Source organism: Macaca nemestrina, chromosome 1 (genome assembly GCF_043159975.1).
Source record: "Macaca nemestrina isolate mMacNem1 chromosome 1, mMacNem.hap1, whole genome shotgun sequence".
NCBI lineage: Eukaryota > Metazoa > Chordata > Mammalia > Primates > Cercopithecidae > Macaca > Macaca nemestrina.
Genome location: NC_092125.1, coordinates 120,406,467 through 120,434,435, shown reverse-complemented (window position 1 = coordinate 120,434,435; position 27,969 = coordinate 120,406,467). Strand labels below are relative to the sequence as shown.

General features: G+C 49.1%; 1 protein-coding gene across 6 annotated transcripts; it reads left to right on the top strand.

The window, feature by feature from the left end:
- Window positions 1–770: 770 nt before the first annotated feature.
- LOC105479181 (Mov10 RNA helicase) lies at window positions 771–27,969 on the top strand. 6 transcript variants are annotated; one of them, XM_011737042.3, is made up of 22 exons: window positions 771–1,060; window positions 1,163–1,380; window positions 13,626–13,766; window positions 14,988–15,799; window positions 16,074–16,309; window positions 16,504–16,762; window positions 18,642–18,776; window positions 19,751–19,919; window positions 21,356–21,510; window positions 21,791–21,967; window positions 22,087–22,234; window positions 22,760–22,918; window positions 23,491–23,594; window positions 23,781–23,878; window positions 23,974–24,190; window positions 25,349–25,466; window positions 25,652–25,843; window positions 26,081–26,155; window positions 27,053–27,178; window positions 27,258–27,346; window positions 27,583–27,704; window positions 27,790–27,969. In XM_011737042.3, exons 4-22 carry the CDS (start codon window positions 15,627–15,629, stop codon window positions 27,879–27,881), a joined length of 2,844 nt encoding a protein of 947 aa, XP_011735344.1. In that variant the 5' UTR covers window positions 771–1,060; window positions 1,163–1,380; window positions 13,626–13,766; window positions 14,988–15,626; the 3' UTR covers window positions 27,882–27,969. The 6 variants fall into 6 exon arrangements, with proteins under 6 accessions (XP_011735344.1, XP_011735342.1, XP_011735341.1 ...); XM_011737041.3 differs by having other exon boundaries at window positions 989–1,060; window positions 1,179–1,380; window positions 15,596–15,799; XM_071092368.1 differs by having other exon boundaries at window positions 989–1,060; window positions 1,179–1,380.

The window sequence follows — 27,969 nt, the reverse complement described above, 5'->3', positions numbered from 1 at the left end:
ATTCCTGGCTTCATTTGGTTGTTGGCCTGAGAGAAGGTACAAGGGTAGCCCAGCTGGAGTATGACCTGGGTTCTGGACTTTTCTTCAATTCCTTAGATTGAGTGTGTGGCTTCCTGCTGGTAACTACTATGGAGAACAACGCTAGCTTTGATTTATTTGAAAGTGATGTATTTGATTTAAAACTTTGTCGTATAACTTAAGCTTGTCCCATTCTAGTGTGTGTGTTATTTCATTCTGCAGGAAAAAATAGATGCAAAGGTTTGTTATTGTAGCCCCACCTCCTTAAATTTGTTTATACAGTCTTCTGAAGCACACCAAGTTCTCTTCTTGGTACTGATGCTGTCACTATTAACCACTTATTATTGCCTAACAGTCCCTTATGCCCAAGATGCTAGTATTTTGATAAATATAAGAGGCCACCTTATATACTAGTAAAAATTGAAGAACAATACAGACTGGAATGCAATGAAGCGCCCAAATTTATGTGGCTCAGGGCTAAGGGTCACCAGCCTTTCCACGTAATGAAGCCGGTGTGGCAGAGAAAAGCAATGACTGTTTATCCTAGCAGAGCCCCTTGTCCCTCCCTCCCACACACGTACACACCTTTATCTCAGAGACTCTGGGTTCTTTTCCCCAAACTTCTTTGACCCTTATGCCAACTACGTGCGTCTGAAAGCCCAAGAAGGGAAAATGGGGGAGGGGGCGTGTCGCCTGCTTCCACGGGTTTATGCCCCTGGAAGGCTGGGGGAGGCGCTGGATGAGCTTTCCCAGTCCAGCTGCTGCCGACCTAGGTCCCAGTCCTGCCCTTTGCTCTCCTGCTTTTCACTGAGTCCCGAGGCTCTGGAGGGTGGGCGTGAGGGTAGCCCTAGCTGAGGCTCGTAGGTCCTCCCGGGCTGTTCAGAAGGCCCCAAGCGGTAGCCACGTTCTGATACTGGCTAGAAGCCAGGGGAGGGAGCTTGGGGTAAGGGGAGGGCCCTGAGGGAGGGGTCAGACGCTTTAGGAAAGAGTTAATGCGAAGAGGGGGAGGGGATAGGACGAAGAAACCGAAGGGAAAGCTCAGGTAAGAAAAGAACGGAGGAGAGAAGCCTTGCGGGGAGAAGGGAACCCGCAGGATCAGGGGTCAGAGTTAGGGGGCTTCCCCCCTGCTGCACCCTCATCTCAGGGCCGCCAACTTCCAGCTGCAGCGGCGACTTTCAGTTTCATTTCCACGGACCCTCCTGCCTGGGCCGCAGCCGCCGCCGCGATGCCCAGTAAGTTCAGCTGCCGGCAGCTCCGGGAGGCGGGCCAGTGTTTCGAGAGTTTCCTGGTCGTTCGGGGACTGGACATGGAGACAGATCGCGAGCGGCTGCGGACCATTTATAACCGCGACTTCAAGATCAGGTACGGGCCGGCCCACTCCCGGCCCCGAATCGCGGGCCCAGCTTGCTGCCACGACCCCTGCGCGGGGGCCACATTTCCCGCCCCGGGGCGCAGAGGGACTCAGCTCCCCCAGCGGCTCAGGCCAGTCCTGGGGCGGCGCAGACCTCCCCTCCCGCGCCTCGCCCACGCCCCACCAGCGCCGCCCGGAGCCCGCCCGTTCTGCCCGAGCTGGGCCCCTGCGCCAAGTCCCCGCGCAGAGCCTCCCGCGCTGCCCGCGCCCCAGGCGGCCGGAACCCGGGGCTGGGAGCTGGGTCCCGCGTCCACGCGCCGCTCGCGGGGGCTGAGGGACAGCGCTCGCGGTGGGGGAGGGGAGCCTCCAGAGGGGTCCCAGGCATCGCGGGAGCGCGGGGAAGAGGCTGCCTGTTGGGGGCTGCGAGCCCGGGCGCGGGCTTTACGGGGACCTCTACCACCTTGTTGAGGCGCTGCTGCCTCGGGGGTCCGCTATCTGGGAGACCTGAAGAGGCCCAGGGTAGAAGGGAGAAGCTCAGGAAGCTCTGGAAAGAAGAAAAGGGCACAAACTACGTAGGTACCAAACCTCCATTAGCACCTGTGGCTTCTCCATGGAGAGCCAGGGGCAGGGCCAGCCTTCTGGAGGCTCCCTTTCACCCTGTGGCTGAAGGCTGTTTGGTCTCCTTTTCCTGTTACCACCCAAGTGAAAATCAAAGAGTCTTCTGTCAGACCACAGAATTGTGCTTCAAAAACACGTTTATCAACAGGCTGCTGCCTTGCATGGAAAACCAAGAAACAGTTTAACAAGGGTAAACGTAAAGGCTTGTACAAATAAACATAAGGTAGTGGGAATCTGGGCTTAATAACAGACCTCCCGAAAAAGACCTTGGGTTTTAACAGACCAGTGGGCCAGTATGGGTGAGATATTTCTGCTAAAACAGCTGAAGTCTAAGATTGAGCTAATAAAAGTGTGATTTGGGGTCGGGGGGAGAAGGTAGAGACTCTCTATATTGGTCAAATCGTGTCTGGAATATCGTTTTCACTAATGGATATCACATTTTGAGAGGGATATTAACAGGCTTGAACAACATCTGAGAAGAGGCAAAGATGATGAGGCCCTATTTTATGTCACCATGCTGGACACTATGGGGACTCTTAAGATGAAAAACACAGTCCCCGAGGAGCATCAGAAGCTATGATGTGCATGCAATATACATGTACACAATATACGATAGTACATGGTAAATGGAGGATTATACTAGGGATGATAAGAAAAATGCTGGAGGAAAGAGCGAGCATTTGCGTCACATGGTATCAGCCCTTCAGGTATGTGAATTCACCTACGTCTGCAGAGTACAACATGGCTGTGAAACAAGTCACCTACTTCTTTTGGCTCTGTTAAGGAAAAAGTAATTGGTTAAAGCAGTAAGGAAGACTTGACTCAAGGCTATGGTAATAGGGCTATTGCAATAGGGAAGCGAGTTGGAGCTCAATTCCGAATACAGCAAAGACAGCTGGGGATTTATGACCAGTGAACAGAGTAAGGGGATCAATATATAGAAAATTACTAAGAGGAGCCATAAAGACTGGGAGGATTTTTGCTCACCTGACCTAACAAGACTCTTGTGAAAGGCAGACCAAGGACTTGTACATCCAAGGCGGGAATGAGGAACTTTATCAGATATCAAGCATGGTCATGCATCAAGGATGAGGAGTCTCACTAAAATGACTTCAGATTCTTGCTAAAACTGAACTAGATGGGCCTAAGACTGAAGGGTTTGGGGAGGCAAGGTCAAGGGCTAGTCAAAAAGAGGGCTCAGGGGAGCCTAACAAAAGTTGGATCAAGGAGAGTCTTTGTCAGCTCTAAACCAAAGGTACATAGTTTGTTTTAGTACCGGGGAAAAACTAGTTGTGTTGGATTACATACAGAAAGCCAGATATATTGTATATTATGGGTGAATGTAGGCGTTTTCAAAAGTAATTTTTACTGTATGCACTTGTGTTTATGCAAATAAGATACCACTCCTCTGTAATCATTAGGGGATGTGATGGAGAAGGTGGCATTGACCTTGGCCTTGAAAGAGATAAAATTTTAGTACATGGAGGGAGGAGGAAAGGCCTTCTATGTGGGTTCATATTCTATCCTGAGACCCAGTGAAAGAAACAGAAATATTTGCCTCAAAAATAGAAAAATCAGACAGAACAAGGTAACTATCCTTGACTATTTTGGACTGTTAAGATGGAGAGGATTGCACTGCTGTGTCCCTCCAGAAGGCAGAAGTGGGTTTCATCAGCTGTCCCCACTCTGTACCCTCACCATGTTGGGGAAATATATGTTCAGATTAAATAACTTGCCTACACATCCTTTAAAAAGCCAGGCTGGAATGCTGTGAAGTCAACCTTCATTTCCTAGTAGGAATTACTTGCTTTTTCTCTGGGCTCTCATGGCTCATTCTTTACACCTTGGGTATAGCCTCGTATTATGGCCACGTTACACTCTGCTTTATGGCACGTGGCCATCTCCTCCTGGTACCAAATCAGTGTAATATACTAAAGCCAGTGTAATATGCTAGCCACGCAAATGCTAGCTCCTCTACCTCTAGTTAGGTTTACATATATCTTCAGTCCCCAGCATAGAGCTTTTCATGTAGTAGATGCTTAATAAATGCTTGCAGAATCTAATTGAACTAGCAACTAGAGTTAACTAACAAGAGAATGGGCCATATAGCAGGGGGTATAGCAAATCACACTCTTTAGGAATTCTAGGAGATTCCTATACTGGAAGGGGATAGGTCTCTCCAGCTAGGTTATTTTATGATGTTATAAAGTGCTCTGCTCTGAACTCTTGCCTTTTCCCACCTACCTTTATTCATTTAGCAAGTATATTTAATGAGGCTCTACTATGTGCCTGTGCCTTGGTCCTTACCTCCAAAGAACATAATCTAGTAGAGAGCAGCAGATATGTGTAGACAAACAAATACAATACAGTAGTATAGGTGCTAGTAATGGTGTTCAGATAGCCCTGCCATTTAGTGGTTGCATTTAACTTCGAACAACTCTCTAAATCTTCCATTTCGCCAACTGTAAGAGTATGGAAAATAATACATTTTTCTCGGGGTTGTGAGAGACCAAAATGAGCTGTCCTAGGCAAAGCATTTGCATGGCTAGCATATTACACTGGCTTTGTACATGGTACCCCTCATTAGTGCAATGATGATTAGGAGTCCATTGTATGGGGTAAGGACTGATGTCACGAAAGGTTTCTGAGAGAAGATGATTCTTGCTTTGGACAGGAGACTCATTCTTCTACTGGCTGAGTGCTTCCTATGAAGCTGAGTGTACTGGCTGAGTGCTTCCTATGAATGGCAAAGCAAAAGTGAGTTGCTAGAAAAACACAAAAGGAACCCAACTGACTAAGGAAGGAGGCAGCAGTTAGATAATTATTTAATTGTGGTTGTGATGAGTGCTCGTACGGAAAAGTCCAGGATGCATTGAGAGTATATAATTTGGAGATCTGACCTAGTCTAGCAACCTAGACTAGATCAAGAAACCTAGGCAGAGGTTTCTTGGGGAAAGTGATATTTGAGCAGAATCTTGAAGGATTAATGAGACTTAGAAGATGTAAAGGACAAGGGGAGAGTGTACAGACAGAAGGAACAGCACCTTCAAAGGCTTGGGATGACCTCAGAAGAACGGGAGGCCAGCAGGGCCCTGGGTAGGCATTGTGAGGTGTTTTGTTTTGTCTTTAATCTTAACGGAAATAGGAAAACACAGAAAATTTCAAAGTAAGAGGCTGACATAATCAGATTTAGAAAGATCATTGTGGCTTCTGGCATGGAGTGTGGCTTGGTGGTTGGACCTCTACCCACCGTAAAAAACACATTTTACTTTGGGACCTGGTATACACAACCTTCACAAAACAATGCCTGCCCTTGAAACAGTACATAGTTTCACTCCCTGCTCTCTGATATTTTTTGTTCTATTTTATTTCAGTTTTATAAAAATCCTGGCTTTGAACCGCTCATGAGAATTGGAATCCACAGTCTATAGATTATGAAACTAGATGTCTCTTTAAGATCACTTCCAAATCTGATCATATGTTTTGAAATACAGTTCCTCTAGCTTTTGGCCTTTCCTGAACTGGGTCTAAAAAGATTAGCCATTGTTCACCTAACAAACAGAAGGGACGGCCTAAGGCAGGGCAGTGCAGGCTAAGGATGTCCACAGCGCAGAAGTCTGCAGAGGGGCACAGTGATACAAGCAGTTGGGAATGGCTGAAATAAGGATGGATTGACAAGACACCAAGTGTGGGTGATGATGTGTACCTCAATTTCTTTTTCTCTAAAATGGGATGATAATAATTACTACCTTAAAGGGTTGTTTTGAGGATTGAATGAGATAATGCATTCAGGAAATGTTTTCTGTTGATGTTACTGTATTTGCATTATCGTTGTTACTGTGGAGGATGTTGAAGGTGCCATGTAAAAGACTTAATTTTGTGGACTATGGAGTTGTAAATTGGGGGAACAAGATCAGATTTGTGTTTGATGACAATTCTGCAGATATAGGCGGTGGCCTAGGGTAGCGGTATGAAGCCAGAGGTAGGGAGAACGGTTAATTGGGTCCTAGGAAATTGAGCAAAGGGTATATAATCAGGCAGCTCACAAAAGAAATACAAATGACTAATAGAAGAAGGACAGATCCTTGACTATATTGGTGATCAGAGAAATGCACAGGTAAAAAAGATAATATTTTTCGTAATCAAATTGTCAAAAATTTAAAACATTGAACGTTTCTGATGTTAGAGCCTTGGGAAAGGGGCATTTTCAAACTCTTGTTAGTGAAAACATAAATTTATACAACCTGTTTAAAGGACAATTTGGCAGAACTTATCAAAGTTGTAAAGGTTCATTCTCTTTGACCCAGGAGTTCTACTTTAAGGAATTTATCCCATTAGACTTGCCTACAAGTACAAAGGTTTGTGTGCAAGGATAATTATTGTAACATTTGGAGTAGCCAGAAATTTCAGGGAGCTTGTCTATCACTAGAGAAAAAAACACACCATGATGCATTCATACGTGCTATCTTTTGTAGCCATTCCAAAGGGCATGGTGGCTCTGTAAAGCATTGTTACGGGAGAACATCCATGGTGATGAAAACGCCTGCTGCAGAATAGTATATGTAGCATATATGATCTCATTATTGTTTTATATGCATAGAAAAAAGTCAGGAAAAACAGACATCAAATAGCAGGTTTAATTAATTGTTCCTAATTAAGCAAGTAGTTGGGAGCAAGGGAATTAAGGGCTTTAATGTTTTATGTTAGATACTTGTTTAAATGTTTTAAAAATACTTTTGGTGACCACCTTTTCATTTATCTCTTTTTTTTTTTTTTTTTTTTAAATCTCTCTCTGTCCCTTAGGCTGGAGTGCAGTGTAATGATCTCAGCTCACTGCAACCTCCGCCTCCTGGGTTCAAGCAATTCTCCTGCCTCAGCCTCCCAAGTAGCTGGGATTACAGGCATGAACCACCATGTCTGGCTAATTTTTGTATTTTTGGTAGAGATGGGGTTTCACCATATTGGTCAGGCTTGTCTTAAATTCCTAACCTCAGGTGATCCATCTACCTTGGCCTCCCAAAGTGCTGGGATTACAGGCGTGAGCTACTGCACGTGGCTCATTTATCACTTTATGCGGGCATGCTTATATCACACCTACATAAGTTTACACACGTGGGATCATTATCACATATCATTTTTATTGTGGACCCCTCCCCTTATGGGCATCCCACCTCTGTTTCCACATTCTGCCCTATACTCAGGTAACTCTTGATATCAATCAGGGTATTTTTTTTAGTCATTGTTTTATTTAAAAAGAATCATGTTTGGCCGGGCTCAGTGGGTCAAACCTGTAATCCCAGCACTTTGGGAGGCCAAGGCGGGTGGATCACCAGAGGTCAGGAGTTTGAAACCAGCCTGGCCAACATGGAGAAACCCCGTCTCTACTAAAAATACAAAAAATTAGCTGGGCATGGTTGCAGGCGCCTGTAATCCCAGCTACTCGGAAGGCTGAGGCAGGAGAATTGCTTGAACCCCGGAGGCAGAGGTTGCAGTGAGCCAAGATGGCGCCATTGCACTCTAGCCTGGGTGACAGACCAAGATTCTTTCAAAAGAATCATGTTATTCACATCATCCATGTCCTACTCTCTCAACTACATGATGGGAATCACTCCTAGGCATCTGGCATGGACCTCTAATGCATTGTTGGGACTTTTTCCCCAATATTTTGCTATAATAAACTTTAAACATAAAGAAAAGTTGAAATGATTGTACAGTGAACATCCACATACCCTTACCTAGAATTCTTTTAACATTTTGCACGTATCTGCCCATAGATCCATCCCTCTGTTTATTTAGCAAGTCATCTTAATTTTCCTGATGCATTTCAGAATGTTACAGACATCAGTGCACTTTGCTCCAACAAATTACTATTATTAATTATTCAGCGTGATTATTATCAGCTAGAGTTCAAAATTTATGTTATGTTTACCTAGAAATGAAAAAAAATTGTTTATGGGTTTGTTTGTTTGTTTGTTTGTTTTTTTAGACAGAGTTTTGCTCTTATTGCCCAGGCTGGAGCACAATGGCACAATCTTGGCTCACTGCAACCTCTGCCTCCCAGGTTCAAGCAGTTCTCCTGCCTCAGCCTCCCAAGTAGCTGGGACTACAGGCATGCACCACCATGCCCAGCTAATTTTTTTTGTATTTAGTAGAGACGGGGTTTCACCATGTTGGTCAGGCTTGTCTCGAACTGCTGACCTCGGGTGATCTACCTGCCTTGGCCTCCCAAAGTGCTGGGATTACAGGCGTGAGCCACCGCACCCGGCCATGGGTTTTTTTTGTTGTTGTTGCTGCTGTTGTTGTTCTTGTTTGGGTTTTGGTTTTTTGTTTTTTTAAGTCAAGGTCTTGTTCTGTTGTCAAGACTGGCATACAGTGGCATGATCACAGCTCACTGCAGCCTCAACCTCCCAGACTCAGGCTATCCTCCCACCTCAGCCTCCTGAGTAGCTGGGACCATAGGCGTGTGCCACTATGCCCAGCTAATTTTTCATTTTTTGTGGAGATGGGGTCTCTCTATATTGTGCAGGGTGGTCTCAAACTTTTGGGATTACAGGTATGAGCCACTGTGCCCGGCCTTTAAGCAAAATTTGCAAATAGCAAAATGTTCAAATTGTAAGTGTACTGTTCTGTGAGGTTTAACAAATGCATATATCTGTGTGCAAGCCCCTGTTGAGGTACAGAACATCACATTACTCCAGAAAGGTCCCTCCTGCCCTTTCCTAGTCAGTCCTTACTCTTACTCACCCAGAAGCAACCACTGCTCTGATTTTTTTCGTGGTAGTACCTGTTCTAGAACTTCATTTAATGGAATCATATAGTATGTACTGTTGTATAAGGCAGCTTTCACTTAGCTTAATGTTTTTGAGATTCATCCACAATGTATCAGTAGTTTCTTTTTTAGCACTTAGTGGTATTCCATTGTATGAATCCAAATCACAGTTTGTATATTTATTCCCCTGTTTATGGACAGTGTTTTTAGTTTGGGGATCTTCTGAATGAAGCTGCTAGGAACAACTTTTTTTTTTTTTTTTTTTTTTTTTTTGAGACAGAGTCTTGCTCTGTTGCCCAGGCTAGAGTGCAATGGCACAATCTTGGCTTACTGCAACCTGCGCCTCCCAGGTTCAAGTGATTCTCCCGCCTCAGCCTCCTGAGTAGCTGGGATTACAGGTGCCTGCCACGACACTTGGCTAATTTTTTTGTATTTTTAATAGAGACGGGGTTTCACTGTGTTTGCCAGGCTGGTCTCGAACTCCTGACCTCAAGTGATCTGCCTGCCTTGGCTTCCCAAAGTGCTGGGATTACAGGTGTGAGCCTCCATGCCCAGCCAGGAACATCTTATACAAGTCATTTTGTGGACTTACATTTTAATTTCTCTTGGGGAATGTATCTAGGAGTGGAATTTTTGGGTCATAGGATAGGCATATGTTTAGTTTCACAAAGAACTATTAGACCTTTTCTTAAAGTGCTTAAACCATTTTACAGACCAGCAAACGAATGCATGAGAGTTTTGGTGGTTCTATTTTTTATTTTTTTGAGACAGAATCTAATTTTGTCACCCAGGATGGAGTGCAGTGGCACAGTCGTGGCAGACTGCAGCCTCATGCCCAGCTAATTTCTTAAATTTTTTTGTAGAAACAGAGTCTTGCTATGTTGCCCAGGGTGGTCTTGAACTTCTCAGTTTAAGTGATCCTCCTACCTCAGCCTCCCAAAGTGCTAGGATTACAGGCATGACCCCATGTGCCTGGCCTGGTTGTTTGGTATCCTTACCAGTATTTGGTATTGTCAGCCTTTTAAATGTTAGCCATTTGAGTGGGTGTGATACATCTTTTCAATGACTGCATAATATCCCATGGTATGAGTGCTTACGATTTGTTCACCTATCACTCTGTTGATGGGCATTTGTTTAATTTTCAATTCTTGACCACTGTGAGTGATTCTGCAGTAAGTATCCTTACACATATGTCTTTATACATTGGTACTTTCTTCCCATGGGACACATTTCAGGAACAGGGTTACTGGGTTTTGTGGGGTTTTATCTTTTAAATTTAAATTTTTTTTATTTTATTTTTTGAGTCAGGGTCTTGCTCTGTTGCCCAGGCTGGAGTGGAGTTCTGCAAAAATAACTCTGCATAACCTCAAAGGCCTGGGCTCAAGCAGTCCTCCCACCTCAGCCTCCTGAGTAGCTGGGGCTATAGGGGCGTGCCACCACACCTGGCTAATTTTTTTTTTTTTTTTTTGAGACAGAGTCTTGCTCTGTCGCCCAGGCTGGGGTGCAGTGGCCGGATCTCAGCTCACTGCAAGCTCCGCCTCCCGGGTTTAGACCATTCTCCTGCCTCAGCCTCCCGAGTAGCTGGGACTACAGGCGCCCGCCACCTCGCCCGGCTAGTTTTTTTGTTTTGTATTTTTTAGTAGAGACGGGGTTTCACCGTGTTAGCCAGGATGGTCTCGATCTCCTGACCTCGTGATCCGCCCGTCTCGGCCTCCCAAAGTGCTGGGATTACAGGCTTGAGCCACCGCGCCCGGCCACCTGGCTAATTTTTTAAAAAATTTTTTCTAGAGACAGGGACCTGCTATGTTTCTCAGGCTGATCTTAAACTCCTGGGCTCAAGTGATCCTCCCACCTCAGCCTCCTGAAGTGCTAGGATTAGAGGCATGAGCCACCATGCCCAGTCCCTGGGATTTTTTTTCTTTTTTTTTTTAAGATAGAGTTTCGGCCGGGCGCGGTGGCTCACGCCTGTAATCCCAGCACTTTGGGAGGCTGAGGCGGGCGGATCACAAGGTCAGGAGATCGAGACCACGGTGAAATCCCGTCTCTACTAAAAATACAAAAAATTAGCCGGGCGCGGTTGTGGGCGCCTGTAGTCCCAGCTACTCGGGAGGCTGAGGCAGGAGAATGGCGTGAACCCGGGAGGCGGAGCTTGCAGTGAGCCGAGATCGCGCCACTGCACTCCAGCCTGGGCGACAGAGCGAGACTCCGTCTCAAAAAAAAAAAAAAAAAAAAGATAGAGTTTCATTCTTGTTGCCCAGGCTGGAGTGCAATGGCGCGATCTTGGCTCACTGCAACCTCCGCCTCCTGAATTCAAGCAATTCTCCTGCCTCAGCCTCCCGAGTAGCTGGGATTACAGGCACCCGCCACCACGCCCAGCTAATTTTTTCTATTTTTAGTAGACATGGGGTTTCTCCATGTTGGTCAGGCTGGTCTCAAACTCCTGACCTCAGGTGATCCACCTGCCTCAGCCTCCCAAAGTGCTGGGATTATAGGCGTGAGCCACCGCGCCCGGACAGTCTCTGGGTTTTAAAGTACACCTGTATTTTAAATATTTGTAGATGTTGCCAGATTGTTTTCCCAAAAGATGGCAATACTTGACTCTTCTGCTAGTAATTTATGAGTTCACTTTTCCACATACCCATTGTAGCCATCATTTTTGTCATATTTCCACATACCCATCATTTTTGTCAGTCTAATGGGAATAAAATGATATCTCATTTATACTTTAATTTGCATTTCTCTACATTTGGAGCAGTCTTTCATACTCTTTTGGCCATCTGTATCAGTTCTTTTAATTGAATATTCAATTTTTCTGTTGAATTGTTCATCTTGTCAATTTGTAAGAAAATTTATGTATTATAAAAATTAGCCCTTTGCCTGTCATCTGCATAAGTATTTATCTGTTAAATTTGTTTATATTACCTTTTGCCAGACAAAATATTTTTTAGTAGTCAAAAATGTTTGTTTTCTTTTTTAGAGACAGGGTTACCCAAGCTCTGTTAACCAAGCTGTAGTGCAGTGGCGTGATCACAGCTCACTGCAGCCTTGATCTCCTGGGCTCAAGTGATCCTTCTGCCTCAGCCTTCCGAGTAGCTGGGACTACAGGCGAGCACCACCACGCCTGTGTTTGCTTTTTTTTTTTTCACTGTATTGCCCAGGCTGGTCTCAAACTCCTGGGTTCAAATGGTCCTCCCACCTCAGCTTCCCAAAGTGTTGGGATTACAAGCATGAGCCACCACACTTGACTTTGTTTTATTTTATAGCTGCAGGTTTCCAGTCTTGGTTAGAAAGTTTTTCTCAGAAATATAGGGGATTACAGCCGGGCACAGTAGTTCACACCTGTAATCCCAGCACTTTGGGAGGCCGAGGCGGGCAGATCATGAGGTCAAGAGATTGAGAACATCCTGGCTAATGTGGTGAAACCCCATCTCTACTAAAAATACAAAAATTACCTGGGAGTGGTGGCATGCACCTGTAGTCCCAGCTACTCGGGAGGCTGAGGCAGGAGACTCGCTTGAACCCGGGAGGCGGAGGTTGCAGTGAGCCGAGATCGCACCGCTGCGCTCCAGCCAGGCAACAGAGCGAGACTCCATCTCAAAAAAAAAAAATAAATAAATATAGGGGATTACATGTATAATACAAGGATTGGGGCTTTTTTTTGACAAAAATATAATAAGTTTGTGATTTTTTAAAAATAATTTTTGAATGACTGTCACCTAGACCAATGTTATGTGAATTTGGGTAGTAGTAAGAGACATAGAGAATAATTTGAGAAATATTTAGGGACAGCTTCCGCAGTAGAATTTGAAAAATTTGCAGAGATGAGTTCTGTCTGCCCTTGTGCCATGCAGGTTTCCAAAAATAGAAGGTTTCAGGTTAAAATTTTGATTTTGTCTTTTCTTGAAAGTCAGATCTGGCCATCTGGGGCCTGCATTCCCTACTGGCCCGGTTCGGAGATGAGCAGTTACCCCCTTCAGACAGGGCATGCACTTCCTAGTTTGTTCAGTCTCCACAAAGCCCTCTTTCTGCCCAGCATTGATCTGGGAGCCTGGAGCCACTTTTCTTGGAGGCTGCACTGTTGTTTTCTTAGCGTTGTGAGGGATATGCATGCAGTATTCTTACACTAGTGACTCAAAAATGGGACTGAACAGGTGTCCGAGAGGGCTGCAAGGATTAAGATACCTGTGGAGGGTAGCTGCTGTAGGCATTAGTTTGTGCCTCACTCCGTGGGACTTTGATGGACTCTAAGAGGCCCTTGTGAAAGTTACTGATGATCTCCTGATTTCAGTCCCTGTATTACTGGACCCTTCAGCAGCTTTTGATCCTGATACCTGATTTTGAGACTTTGCTGATTCTCCTTTCTCCCTTGAGGGTTTCTTGTTTTTCCTTCTTCCCCGGGTTGTCCTAGTAGCTGCTCTCGACTACTCACACTCCCTGGGGAGATTCCTACGCTTCCTTCATTATAACCACTACCTGAGGACTCCCTAATACTAGGCTGACTTTGGCCTGAGTTCTCAGCTTCTGACTCGTGGAGCTGGTTGCCTCTGGACCACAGGAATCTCAAACGCAGCATATCCAAATCCAAGTGTCATGGTCAGTCCCTCCAATCCCTCCTCCTCTTGTCTTACATCCTATCTCAGAGATAGTCCTAGAAGCCAGGCCATTGATTTGGGGATCCTAGACTCCCCCCTCTTCCCAGCCTTCATTCCCCCTTCTGTCAGTCACCAAATTCTGCTAATTTTACATTCTAAGTATTAGCAAATCTTGCCGCTCTCCTTCTATCTCTACCCACTGCCTTGCTCAGGCCTTTGTTATCTTTTAACTGGACAGTTGCAAGGGCCTTCTTCTAACTGGTCTCCCTGCCTACAGTCTTGCCTCCAGCAAATCCATCCTCCAATCCTGATGCCAGAGTGATCTGAAATGCAAATATGATCTTGCCACTCCCCTGCTTAAAACCCACCAACCGCAGTGGTTCTGTAACCACAGTGTAGCCTCTGACGTGGGCTGAAAGTAAGTTGTTACTACTCCTACTACTACTGCTACTATTAGTACTACTATTTCTACTAATATAAATACTAATAATAGTAGCTAACATTTACTGAGCATTTTCTATTATGCTTTCGAATGATTTATTACCTTTTTAAAACAAATCATAGCCAATTCAATGTTTTCCAAATTGTACCGGTCTCATTTGCTTGGGGTGAAGGAGAGGGGCAGAGTTACAGGCAGGGGGCACCTGAAAAATATTCATAACCATAAATGATCTTATCATATACCCTAGTGAGTGACCATGACGATTTAGCCTTAAGAGTTAAATAGGGATTACCGTAGTTCTCATAAACAAAGATTTGCTTTTAAGGGAGGGTGTCAGTCATCTAGATCTTGAATATGTCCCTGAAGTATGTGGCACGTGGGAATGTCCTCAGGCTCCTGGGTATCAGTAGAGCGGGAAAAAGGACTGCAGACATTCAGGGTCAAGTCCAGGCTTGGCCTGGTGTGCAAAACTGTCTATGATCTGGTCCCTGCCCACCTCTGCTCCTCCTGCCACTCCCTTCCTTATGCATTTCACTCTAGCACAATGAAACTGTATGTGATACTAATCATGGCTCACCCTTACTGAGGTCTCCTATGTGCCAAGCACTGGGCTAAGTGGTTCTCTGCCGTGTCAAAATCTCGTGTAAACCTCACAGCAACCCTACGAGGTAAGTCTCGCTTTCCTCCAATTTTATAGAGGAGGAAAGCGAGGCTCTGAGAGGTGAGGTCACCTGAGCTGACCTGGCTAGAGTTGTCAAGTGGGCAGCCCCCCTCCGCCCCTCTCAGCACATGTTCTTGCGTACCCCTCACATCTGCTCACACTTCACGCTCCCTCTTGTGCCCAGGTAATGCCCACTCATCCTCAGGACTCAGTTCTTATGCTGCCTCCTGGGAAAGCCTTCATGGATACCTCCTCTGCACCCAGACTGGGCTCGGTGTCCCTCTGTGGCACCGAGCCCCTCTGTGGCCGATGAGCTGCCCTCCAAGCACCACGCTGGAATGTATGTGTTCAGTCTGTGTGCGCCTCGAGGCAGGCACTGAGTTTCTTGCATCTTTGAATCCCCAGCATCCAGCACAGTGTCTGGCACATAACGGGCCTCTGTAAGTGTTTGTTGAATTGACTGAACTGAACTCCAGGCACTGAGCCTTGAGGTTATTGTCCTTCTGACCAGTTTTCCCTGTCTTCACCTTCTCTAGGCACAAAGCCAGGCTATTTGATCTCTGGAGAAGGATCCTTTCCCTTCCTGCTTGGGGTCCACCTGCACCCTATGACTTCGGGTGGAAACTGCTGTCTGATCAGCCACCTTGCCCACACACTTGGACATCTGTACTGTCTCTGATCCCTTCTCTCCTCACCAACAGGCTGGACCCCACTTCCACCCCTCTGAATCAAATCATTCCGCTTCCCCTTAGCCTCAGCTCTTTCTTCTGGGTTGTTTGTATTTTCTTCTCTGTCCCAAACAGTTTCCCCCACAAAAAGAACTTTATGCCTTTCTCTGTCTTCCCTTAGTCCTTCCAGTCAGCAGCCTGTGATTGGGCTTTTCCCCTCAGAAACGAACAATCCAGAACCCACTGTTTAAAACAACTGTATTTTGCCTTGGGAAGTCCCATTTGCCTTCCCTGAAAACATTAAACATTCCTCCGATCCCCAGCCTGAGTCTCTCTGTCTCTGGGCCCCATCCTGCTCCACAGCAGGGCTGGTGCGTCCAGCACAGAGTGACCCTCCAGTGCCCTTCCCCACCCGCCGCCCTGCCTCCCGCAAGCCCTGCCTTCCCTCATTTCCCAGTCTCCTCTGCTTCTGGCAGCTTTGGGACCCCCGCCCCTGGCTTCTCCTCCATGCTGTATGGAATGAAGATTGCAAATCTGGCCTACGTCACCAAGACTCGGGTCAGGTTCTTCAGACTCGACCGCTGGGCCGACGTGCGGTTCCCAGAAAAGAGGAGAATGAAGCTGGGGTCAGATATCAGCAAACACCACAAGTCACTGCTAGCCAAGATCTTTTATGACAGGTGTGTGTATGTTGTGTGTTGTGTGTACAGGGAGGCCCGCAGGGTGTGAAGGAAGGGGGCTGTCTGTGTGAGGAAAGAGTGAGTTACACAAGCGGGAGTAAGTCCCCCTCCTTTAGAGAATGGGGGAAGGGCAGGGGACTGGTCTGCTGGGAGGGGGTGAGTTTCCCAAGCACAGCTGGCACTTTGCCTGCCTCCCAAGCCTAAAGCTTTCCCCAGGGTAACTCCCAGTGAGACCGCTCCCACCCAGCCCCACCTTGACTCCCGTTCTGCCCAGGGCTGAGTATCTTCACGGGAAACATGGAGTGGATGTGGAAGTCCAGGGGCCCCATGAAGCCCGAGATGGGCAGCTCCTTATCCGCCTGGATTTGAACCGCAAAGAGGTGCTGACCCTGAGGCTTCGGAATGGCGGAACCCAGTCTGTTACCCTCACTCACCTCTTCCCACTTTGCCGGACACCCCAGTTTGCTTTCTACAATGAAGACCAGGAGTTGCCCTGTCCACTGGGCCCTGGTGAGTGGGTTTCCAAAGGAAAGAGCTGGTGGACAGGGGCTTGCCCCAGGCAGTGCTGGTGCTTTGGGAAGCACACTGTCACTGTCCAGTGGACTCTTGCCTTGGGATGGGGCTTCCTGGGAGAGTGTCCAGGATAAGGATATGGGTGGGAGGGTCCCTGCCCTACCCCTCTTCACTCATCCATCCTCCTCCAGGTGAATGCTATGAACTCCATGTCCATTGTAAGACCAGCTTTGTGGGCTACTTCCCAGCCACCGTGCTCTGGGAGCTGCTGGGACCTGGGGAGTCGGGTTCGGAAGGAGCCGGCACATTCTACATTGCCCGCTTCTTGGCTGCCGTCGCCCACAGCCCCCTGGCTGCACAGCTGAAGCCCATGACTCCCTTCAAGCGGACCCGGATCACTGGAAACCCTGTGGTGACCAATCGGATAGAGGAAGGAGAGAGACCTGACCGGTAACTCCTCGCTCCAACTCAGCCTTTGCTGGGCTCGTATCTCAACCACATAGGCTAGGGCTTTGGGAGGAGCACAGAACTGGGAGCCAGAGCCCCTTTTCCTGCAGGCTCTTCACTCTTCTGGGTCTGAGAGAATTTTTCTGTCAAGGAAGAAAGTTGCAGATGAACTGCAGATCTGAGGACAGAGTGAAAAAAATTTTAGGCATTGTCCCTGTGTGATGGATTATCAGGCAGATCATTGTAGACATCTCTGGGTTTTTTGTTTTGTTTTTTGTTTTTGTTTTGAGATGGAGTCTTGCTCTGTCGCCCAGACTGGAGTGCAGTGGTGTGATCTCAGCTCACTGCAACCTCCGCCTCCTGGGTTCAAGCAATTCTTTCCTGCCTCAGCCTCCTAAGTAACTGGGATTACAGGGATGCACCACCACACCCGGCTAATTTTTGTATTTTTAGTAGAGATGGGGTTTCACCATGTTGGCCAGGCTGGTCTCGAACTCCTGACCTCAAGTGATCCGCCCGTCTCGGCCTCCCAAAGTGCTGGGATTAAAGGCGTGAGCCACTGTGCCCAGCCAACATCTCTGTTTTTTTAAACAGCTTTATTGAGATAATTCACATACCATATGATTCACCCATTTAAATTACAGTTCAGTAATTTTTTTAGTATATTCACAAATATGTGAGACCATCACTACCATTGGTTTTAGAACATTTCATTACCCCAAAAAGCTATCACCCTTTTATCCTCCACCGCTTCATTCAGCCCTAAGAAACTGCTCATCTACTTCCTGTCTCCGTAGATTTCTCTGTGCTGGACACTTCATGTGGATGGAAGCAAAGGATATGTGTAGACATCTCTTTTTGTTTTTTCTAGATGTTCACAAAATACTGAGTTATAAAAGCAAACTAGTTGGGCGCAGTGGCTCATACCTGTAATCCCAGTATTTTGGGAGGCTGAGGCGGGCCGATCACTTGAGGTCAAGAGTTCGAGATCAGCCTGGCCAACATGGTGAAACCCCATTTCTATTAAAAATACAAAAAAATAGGCCGGGCGCGGTGGCTCAAGCCTGTAATCCCAGCACTTTGGGAGGCCGAGACGGGCGGATCACGAGGTCAGGAGATCGAGACCATCCTGGCTAACACAGTGAAACCCCGTCTCTACTAAAAATACAAAAACTTAGCCGGGCGAGGTGGCGGGCGCCTGTAGTCCCAGCTACTCGGGAGGCTGAGGCAGGAGAATGGCGTGAACCCGGGAGGCGGAGCTTGCAGTGAGCTGAGATCCGGCCACTGCACTCCAGCCTGGGTGACAGAGCGAGACTCCGTCTCAAAAAAAAAAAAAAAAAAAAATACAAAAAAATAGCTGGGTGTGGTGGCACATACCTATAGTCCCAGCTACTCTGCTCAGGGGGCTGAGGCAGGAGAATCGCTTGAACCCGGGAAGTGGAGGTTGCAGTGAGCCGAGATCGCGCCATTGCACTCCAGCCTGGGCAACAGAGTGAGACGCCATCTCGAAAAAGAAAAAAAAAGCAAACGATGTAATAGGACCTTCACAGACCATTGTGCTCTTTTTGTTGACTATATAACAGAAATTTACAGGGAAGAAACTCTGGAAGTTAACATTGGTTATTCCTGGATGGTAAGAATGATATTTATTTATTACCTATTACCTGATTTTTTTCTCTAATGAACATGTATTACTTATATAATAAAGGTTTCCAAGTATGGCGCTTTCCAAAAATGAGAATAGTCCAACCTTGGAGCGAGGCTGCCGACTTCCTGTCAGCAGTAGGACTGCAGGAGGGCTTTGTGCATCCACCTGAGAGGGGCGTTCTCAGGGTCTTGGAGGGTGAGGGGTTTTCAGTGTTTTCTTCCCTCAATTCTGCAGCGCAAAGGGCTATGACCTGGAGTTAAGTATGGCGCTGGGGACATACTACCCACCTCCCCGCCTCAGGCAGCTGCTCCCCATGCTTCTTCAGGGAACAAGTATCTTCACTGCCCCTAAGGAGATCGCTGAGATCAAGTAAGTACTACCCCTCTGCACTCCACACTCTCCCCTGTCTTTTCCCTACTGGCTTCTTTGCATTGCCATGGCACGTCTGTCCTCAGCCTCTCGGGCTGTTTTCATTCATTCCCTTGCTGAGCACGCACCATAAACCAAGCACCATTCAAGGTGAACCAGTTAAATGAAGGCCTGGCTCATTTAATTGGGGACAATGAGCATTTTTGTTACAATTTCATGGAGTGATGAGTGCTATGAAGAACTAAACAGGTCAGGTGCAAGTGGCTCATGCCTGTAATCTCAGCACTTTGGGAGGCTGAGCTGCAGGTGGATTATTTAAGCCCAAGAGTTCAAGACCAGCCTGGGGCAACATAGGGAGAGCCTGTCTCTAAAAAAAAAAAAAAAAAAATTTTAATTAGCCAAGTGTGGTGGCACATGTCTGTAGTCCCAGCTACTTGTGAGGCTGAGGTGGGAGAATTCCTTGAGCCCAGGAGGTCGAGAACACAGTGAGTGAGCCAGGATCATGCCACTGCACTCCAGCATGGGTGACAGCAAGATCTTGTCTCTAAAAAAGATAAAAAGAACTACACTGAAACTAAAGCAGGGTTAGGGGATGGGTTGGTGCTGCTTGGCAGAGGGCCAGTCAGTCCTGGCCTGTTTGAGGTGGTGATGTTTGACCAGAGAAGGACATTTGAATGAGGTGAGGGTGGGAGTCATGAGAGGAGGATCAGGGGAGAATGTTCTGGCCATAAGAGCCACCATGCAAATGCAAGTCAGGTGAGGTGGGGGCAGGGGCATCCAAGGAAGCAAGAGCCAAGGCTTCCTTCTTCAGGGCCTCTGACTCTGTATCCACTTCTGTATCCCTCTAGTCTTCTCTGCTTTTTGATGCTTAGTTCCAGAGCTTCGGGTGGGAAAAGTGGATACTCCTGGGCATAGGGGTTGTCTGGCCCATCCCGTTCCTGCCCCCACTCACCCCTCCCAACCATCATTTCCAGGGCCCAGCTGGAGACAACCCTGAAGTGGAGGAACTATGAGGTGAAGCTGCGGCTGCTGCTGCACCTGGAAGAGTTGCAGATGGAGCATGATATCCGGCACTATGACCTGGAGTCAGTGCCCATGACCTGGGACCCCGTGGACCAGAACCCCAGGCTGCTCACGCTGGAGGTCAGGGCTCAGATTGAGTGTGAGGAGGGTGGGCTCACATCAGCCAAGCTAGAGGCTGTGGGCAGAACTATTCCTGACAGCAGGGCAGAACAAGAGAAAGGCTGAAGTGGTTCCCAGGGCTCCGCAAGCAGCAGGGTGGGCATCCTGTGCCTGAAGACGGAGCAGGGGAATGGGGAAGATCTGGGTTCTAGTCCAGGCTTTGCTACCACCTTGGGTAAGTCCCTGGCTTTCTCTGAGCTTTAGTTCCCTTATCTGAAAAGCACAGAGCTGGACTGGATAATTCTTAAAGCAGCTCTTTCTGGCTCTTGGATTTTGAATGTCTGCATATAAGCCCATATTACACACGAGACTGGATTTCTACATACAAGTGCAGGTGAGAATTAGAGGGTGAGTTTGGTCAAGGAAAGATTACTGCAGGAAGTGAGTTTTGAACAAGTTTTTGTTTGTTTTTGTTTTTGTTTTTTTTGAGACAGGGTCTCACCATGGTGCTCAGGCTGGAGTACAATGGCATGATCTTGGCTCACTTAATCCCTGCTCCCGGGCTCAAGTGATCCTCTCACCTCAGCCTTCCGACCGAGTAGCTGGGACCACAGGCATGCCCCACTATGCCCGGCTATTTTTTTTTTTTTTTTTTTTTTTTTTTTTTTTTTGAGACGGAGTCTCGCTCTGCCGCCCAGGCTGGAGTGCAGTGGCCAGATCTCGGCTCACTGCAAGCTCTGCCTCCCGGGTTCACGCCATTCTCCTGCCTCAGCCTCCTGAGTAGCTGGGACTACAGGCGCCCGCCACCTCGCCCGGCTAGTTTTTTGTATTTTTTAGTAGAGATGGGGTTTCACCATGTCAGCCAGGATGGTCTCGATCTCCTGACCTCGTGATCCACCCGTCTCGGCCTCCCAAAGTGCTGGGATTACAGGCTTGAGCCACCGCACCCGGCCAACCCGGCTAATTTTTGTATTTTTTGTAGAGATGGGGTTTTGCCACATTGGCCAGGCTGGTCTCACAACACCCGGACTCAAGTGATCCGCCTGCCGTAGCCTCCCAGAATGCTGGGATTACAGGTGTGAGCCACCATGCCTGGTCCAGTTTTTTGTTTGTTTGTTTGTTTGTTAAATTTTTTTTTTAGCAACCCGATTGACTGATGAACAGGATTTTTTACAGGCAGAGCAGGAACTGAGCTGGCCAAGAGGGCAGCTGCACTGGAGGCTCTGGGTTCCTGGGCTCGGCGTCTCTGTGCAGCTGCGGAAGATTTGTCTTCTTCCTCTTCCCCGGCTCCTGCTGGTATGAAAGGAAAGAGGGATGCAGGGATAGCATAGCTCCCTGAGTCTTAGGTTAGAAGGCCAGTCTCAGTCCTTGTTCCTTAAAGGTCTGGAGAACCTGGGGGCTGGGCCCTCCAGCGTCCATCCCTGGGACAGAAGCTTGCTTGTGTTCACACCCCATAGGTTCCTGGGGTGACCGAGAGCCGCCCCTCAGTGCTGCGGGGCGACCACCTGTTTGCCCTTTTGTCCTCGGAGACACACCAGGAGGACCCCGTCACATATAAGGGCTTTGTGCACAAGGTGGAATTGGACCGTGTCAAGCTAAGCTTTTCCATGAGGTGGGTGCTGGGGGAACCCGGAGCTGCTGGAAGGGTCTGCAGACTTCTGACCCCAGGGGAGGAGGAATGTTTCTCCCTGAGATAAATGAGGCCCCAGGGGCAGAACAGGAGACTTTTCCTCAGCGGTACCCTGAGATGCTACGGCAGCTTCCTCTTCTAGAGAGCTTCCGTCAAGGTCTTGGAAAGAGGGGTTGAGACTGCGGTTGGTGGAGAAGGTTCTGGCCCATTATTGCCTACTCCCCTGCCCCAACAAACTCTTCCCCCCTCTCTCTGCCCAAAGCCTCCTGAGCCGCTTTGTGGATGGGCTGACCTTCAAGGTGAACTTTACCTTCAACCGCCAGCCCCTGCGAGTCCAGCACCGTGCCCTGGAGCTGACGGGGCGCTGGCTGCTGTGGCCCATGCTCTTTCCTGTGGCACCTCGGGACATCCCGCTGCTGCCCTCAGATGTGAAACTCAAGTGAGACTGTGGGCAGGGAGCCTCTGGAACCACTCGGAGTGTGGGCACAGGGGATGGAGTCAGGGAGGCCTCTGGGTCACCAGATGACTTCAAGTTCACATTCCTGGTCCCTCTGCCAGGCTGTATGACCGGAGTCTGGAGTCAAACCCAGAGCAGCTGCAGGCCATGAGGCACATTGTCATGGGCACCACCCGTCCAGCCCCCTACATCATCTTTGGGCCTCCAGGCACCGGCAAGACCGTCACGTTAGTGGAGGCCATTAAGCAGGTGGGGTCTGAGCACAAACCTGGGGCCTGCACTCTGACTCCCCCAGCATCAAGCACTTGTCCTCAGATTCTAGTTCCTTCCCACTCCCGAAATGCTCCTGCGTCTGAGCAGCCATCAGAAAGAGAGGTAGGGGCCAGGTGCAGTGGCTCATGCCTGTAATCTCAGCACTTGGGGAGGCCTAGCCTAAGGAGTTTGAGAGCAGCCTGAACAATATTGCAAGACCCTGTCTCTATGAAAAAATATAAAAAATAGCTGGCCATTTGAGGCTGCAGTGCACCGTGATCATGCCACTGTACTCCATCCTGGGTGACAGAGTGAGACTCTGTCTCAAAAAACAGGGTGGGGATTGGGGAAGTAGGGAGTTAGGGTAAATGTGGCTGTGGAACACTGTTGTACGGGTAGGGCACGGCATGACCCTTGGAGTCACCATTCACATTTCAGTCATCGTAGACTTGCGCTGCCCCAGACCGAGTACGGCTGCGTCTCAGCAACCTGCCTCCCACACTGTGCTTATCTGCATCTCAGGTGGTGAAGCACTTGCCCAAAGCCCACATCCTAGCCTGCGCTCCATCCAACTCAGGGGCTGACCTCCTCTGTCAAAGGCTCCGGGTCCACCTTCCCAGCTCCATCTACCGCCTCCTGGCCCCCAGCAGGGACATCCGCATGGTACCTGAGGACATCAAGGTACTAGGGAAGTGCAGAGGGCCAAAGAATGGCAAATGCCGGGGAGACTCTCAGGGCAGACACTCAGGCAAGGAAGCTAGGAGACCTGGATTCTGATACTTGCTATGTGACCAGGCAGGACCCCTCTCTGGGCCTCAGTTTGTAAGTGAGGGGGGTGGATAAAACGTTTGGGGGACTGGGCGCAGTGGCTTACACTTGTAATCCCAGCACTTTGGGGGGTGAGGCACGTGGATTACCTGAGGTCAGGAGATTGAGACTATCCTGGCTAACATGGTGACACCCTGTCTCTACTAAAAATACAAAAAATTAGTAGGGCGTGGTGGCAGACACCTGTAGTCCCAGCTACTCGGGAGGCTGAGGCAGGAGAATGGTATGAACCCAGGAGGGGGAGCTTGCAGTGAGTCGAGATCGCACCGCTGCACTCCAACCTGGGCGACAGAGCAAGACTCCGTCTCAAAAATAAAAATTATGATAATAATAATAAAAACAATTATTTGGGGGACCTACAACCAGAATCACGGTGGGAATGAGTGGAGCCAAGCTGATTCCTCTGGTCCCTTCACAATCCACAGCCCTGCTGCAACTGGGACGCAAAGAAGGGGGAGTATGTATTTCCCGCCAAGAAGAAGCTGCAGGAATACCGGGTCTTAATTACCACCCTCATCACTGCTGGCAGGTGGGGAGTGTGTGTGGGTGTGTCTCTGAATCGTAAGTGTAATCAAAGGGGTAACGGGCTGGGGAAATGGGGAAGAATGGTTTCTGGGGCTGGGTGCGGGGGTGGTGAGGAGCCAGCCTGGGAAAGCATTCAGGTTTGGTAGTTGGGTGCCTGGATATGACCCCTGCCTGGCCTGACACCTCCCAGGTTGGTCTCGGCCCAGTTTCCCATTGATCACTTCACACACATCTTCATCGATGAGGCTGGCCACTGCATGGAGCCTGAGAGTCTGGTAGCTATAGCAGGTGAGGGACTCAGGTGGGGCTGCAGGTATATACCCTGTGTGGGTCAGAGAGGTTGCACCACTTACCTTTCTCCCCACACCTCTTCTGCTTCCCAGGGCTGATGGAAGTAAAGGAAACAGGCGATCCAGGAGGGCAGCTGGTGCTGGCAGGAGACCCTCGGCAGCTGGGGCCTGTGCTGCGTTCCCCACTGACCCAGAAGCATGGGCTGGGATACTCACTGCTGGAGCGGCTGCTCACCTACAACTCCCTGTACAAGAAGGGCCCTGAAGGCTATGACCCCCAGTTCATAACCAAGCTGCTCCGCAACTACAGGTATTCCCACGCCCTTGCCTCCCCTGCCATATCCTGTGCCTTCACATCCTGTGTGCAGCCCCTGCTGGAGAGTCTGGCTTGCAGTCCTGTTGCTCAGAGGTTGTGTGATACAGAAAGACTAAACCGGAAGGTAGGAGGTTTTTCTAGCCCCAGCACTGCTGCTTGTTGTCTGTGTGACTTAGCCAGTGGTTTCACACGACAGCAGTCAGCTTATCTGCATCTTAGCGGGTGGGCAGTGGTTCCTAGAGGCTCGGGTGTGTCTGGTACCAATCCCAGATGAAGTTTTCAGGCAATCCAAGGAGAAATAAGAAAAACAGGGAGGAAGCCAGGCACAGTGACTCATGGCTGTAATCCCAGCACTTTGGGAGGCCAAGGTAGGTCAGGCTCCCACCCCTGATCACTTGAGGTCAGGAGTTTGAGACCAGCCTGGCCAACATGGTGAAACCCCATGTCTACTAAAAATACAAAAATTAGCCAGGCATAGTGACGGGCACCTGTAATTCCAGCTACTTGGGAGGCTGAGGCAGGATAATCGCTTGTACCTGGGAGGTGGAGGTTGCAGTGAGCTGAGATCTCGTTACTGCACTCTAGCCTGGGTGACAGAGCGAGACTCCATCTCAAAAAAGAAAGAAAGAAAGAAAAATAGGGAAGATACAGTTTTTTCATAAACCTATTGTTATTCAAATTAAAGAGCTGTATACTTTTAGTGAATGAGTTAAGCCATCTAAAATGCTTAGATGAGTTTTATGCTATCACTAAGAGCTCAATAAATGTTAGCTATTGTGTCATCACTACTTATATTTTTGGATTTAACACACTGTCTCATCAAATAACATGATAGTCAAGGATAATTTGGTTTCGTACTGTCCTTGGTAAATTTGAAACCTGAAAATGGGCCCCTAATTTTTTAGTTTTAAATGTCATGGGTCTGTGGAGTCCCTGGACTAGATGCTCTCTGGACCAGAAAGCAGGACTCTGGTTCTGCTTTCTGTGGTTTACAGTGCCTGGCAGCAGATACTATGGATGAGTGTCCTGCTATCCAGGGAGCCAGGGGGGCAGCAGGCTAATGTGTGGGGGCCCAGAGTGGGTAGAGCGGAGCCCCTGTGGGGCAGAGGGAATCTGACCTTCGGTCTTGCTCTTCCTCCTCCGGCCTCCCAGGTCTCATCCCACCATCCTGGACATTCCTAACCAGCTCTATTATGAAGGGGAGCTGCAGGCCTGTGCTGATGTCGTGGATCGAGAACGCTTCTGCCGCTGGGCAGGCCTGCCTCGACAGGTGAGGCTAAGCAGGGCAGGGGCACAGGCTCCCACCCCTGTACCCTGACTTCCCTCCCACTGAAGGTGCAGCCCCTCCCTTTGTCACCTTGGCCTGGGATCTCTTACTCTCTGGAAGGGTTTGGGAAGGGAGGAAATTGAGGGAGGGTGGTCTGGCTGAGGGTTTCCCTTTGACCCCATGTCCAGGGCTTTCCCATCATCTTTCACGGCGTAATGGGCAAAGATGAGCGTGAGGGCAACAGCCCATCCTTCTTCAACCCTGAAGAGGCTGCCACAGTGACTTCTTACCTGAAGCTGCTCCTGGCCCCCTCCTCCAAGAAGGGCAAAGCCCGCCTGAGCCCCCGAAGCGTGGGCGTCATCTCCCCGTACCGGAAACAGGTCAGGTCCTCAGTTACCAGCAAGGGTGGGGCCCCTCCCCCAGATGGTACCTCCTTAATATCCAGACCACTAGGCAGAGGCTTCAGGAGCTTAGGCCTCTGCTGGCTCTGTATCTCAGAAGAGCACCGAGGTCAGCTGTCCCCTCCCTTTGTTCCCCAGCTCTCTGGCCTCCTGCCAGGCTCCCTCGTGCATGAGGTTAATGGCAGGAGAGAAAGGCACCTGTCCCCCTCCTTCCAGGTGGAGAAAATCCGTTACTGCATCACCAAACTTGACAGGGAGCTTCGAGGACTGGATGACATCAAGGACTTGAAGGTGACACGCTGTTCCACACTCACTCCCTCCCCTCCGTGTGCTCCCACTTGCCCACTTCCAAAGACTTTCTCAAGCTTCCACTCCAGTCCAGCCCACATCCCCGTCCCACCCCTGCTGCCTTGAATAGAGCTGGAGCTCTCCCCAAGCCTCTCACTCCTGGAGATTCCAACTTAATGGTCTGGGATGGGATCAGGAAGCCTGGATGTTTAACAAGCACCTCCTGTCATTCTTAGACTCAGGCAGGTTTGAGGCCTCTGCCCTACGGATAAAGTCCAAATTCCGTGGCCTGTCATGTGATGCTCCCACCCCCACCCCCAGTAGCCTCTGTAAGGTTGTGGTCTCAACACTGGCTGCAGATAACAATCACCTGGAAAGCTTTTAATACCCCCGTGCCAGGGCCCCGCCCACCAGCTCATACAGCTATGGGGCAGAGCCAGGGCACTGGTAGTTTTTATAGCTTCTCAGGTGATTCCGATGTGCAGCCAGGGTTGAAAACACTGCTCTAAGACTTACAGGCCTCTCTCTCGGAAATTCTGATGGGGGGGTCTGGGTTAGGGCCCAGGGTTGTATATTCTTAACAGATACTTGGTGATTATTTTCCGGAAAGTGTGAAAGTCACTGCTCTGAGTTCCAGTGTGCTTTGCAATGCTGTTTTCTTTCCTTAGAACACTTTGCAGGCCCCACCCCTCAACAGGATTCACCCTTCAGGTTTCAGCTTCCATTGCCTACCTCCTGTCCCCTTTCCCTGGGCCGTGTCGCAGCACTCACTTGTTCACTCCACTGGTCTACAATTGCCCAGTGACCTCTCTGTACCCTCCTTGGATGGCAGGCTTGCTGGGGTAGGGCACCCCTTTGACACGCCTGGCTGGTCTCAGGCCCTGCCTCTTTCCCCGATAGGTGGGTTCAGTGGAAGAATTCCAAGGCCAAGAACGAAGCGTCATCCTCATCTCCACTGTGCGAAGCAGCCAGAGTTTTGTGCAGCTGGATCTGGACTTTAATCTGGGTTTCCTTAAGAACCCCAAGGTTTGAGGGCTGGTCGGGGTGGCAGGAATTCTTCCATCTTGGGGCCCTTCCCTCCCATGACCACACTTCTTCCTTCCAGAGGTTCAATGTAGCTGTGACCCGGGCCAAGGCCCTGCTCATCGTCGTGGGGAACCCCCTTCTCCTGGGCCATGATCCCGACTGGAAAGTGTGAGCATTCCCACCCCATTCTCCCTCTTGGTGGCCACAGCCCCTGCCTAAGGCAGGTGGATCTTTTTTAAGCGCTTGCTTATCGCTCAGTTAATCCTCAGATGTGTCCATTTTCACAGCACCCCTATTATATTTACAAGTTAAATGACATCCAGAGGTTGAGCAAGTACAGCTCAGATGTGACAGGACCGTGGCTTAGCCTCCAGTCTCTGCTGGCACTCCTCTGTACCCCACAGATTCCTGGAGTTCTGTAAAGAAAACGGAGGGTATACCGGGTGTCCCTTCCCTGCCAAACTGGACCTGCAACAGGGACAGAATTTACTGCAAGGTCTGAGCAAGCTCAGCCCCTCTACCTCAGGTATGGCTGGGCCAGGGTGGGCCAGGTTGGGGACAGTGCCAGAGGAGGTGGTAAGGAAGACAAAGTGTACTTTATTTCTTTCCAGGGTCCCATGGTCATGACTGCCTCCCCCAGGAGCAGGAGGGTGAAGGGGGCCTGTCTCTGCAAGTGGAGCCAGAGTGGAGGAATGAGCTCTGAAGACACAGCACCCAGCCTTCTCGCACCAGCCAAGCCTTAACTGCCTGCCTGACCCTGAACCAGAACCCAGCTGAGCTGCCCCTTCAAG

Coding starts and splice junctions, on each gene's coding strand:
- LOC105479181 (XM_011737040.3), top strand. CDS start 1,244: ATGCCCAGTAAGTTCAGCTGCCGGCAGCTCCGGGAGGCGGGCCAGTGT. Junction 18,777..19,750: donor AAGGAGATCGCTGAGATCAA/GTAAGTACTACC, acceptor CATCATTTCCAG/GGCCCAGCTGGAGACAACCC. Junction 27,705..27,789: donor GCTCAGCCCCTCTACCTCAG/GTATGGCTGGGC, acceptor ATTTCTTTCCAG/GGTCCCATGGTCATGACTGC.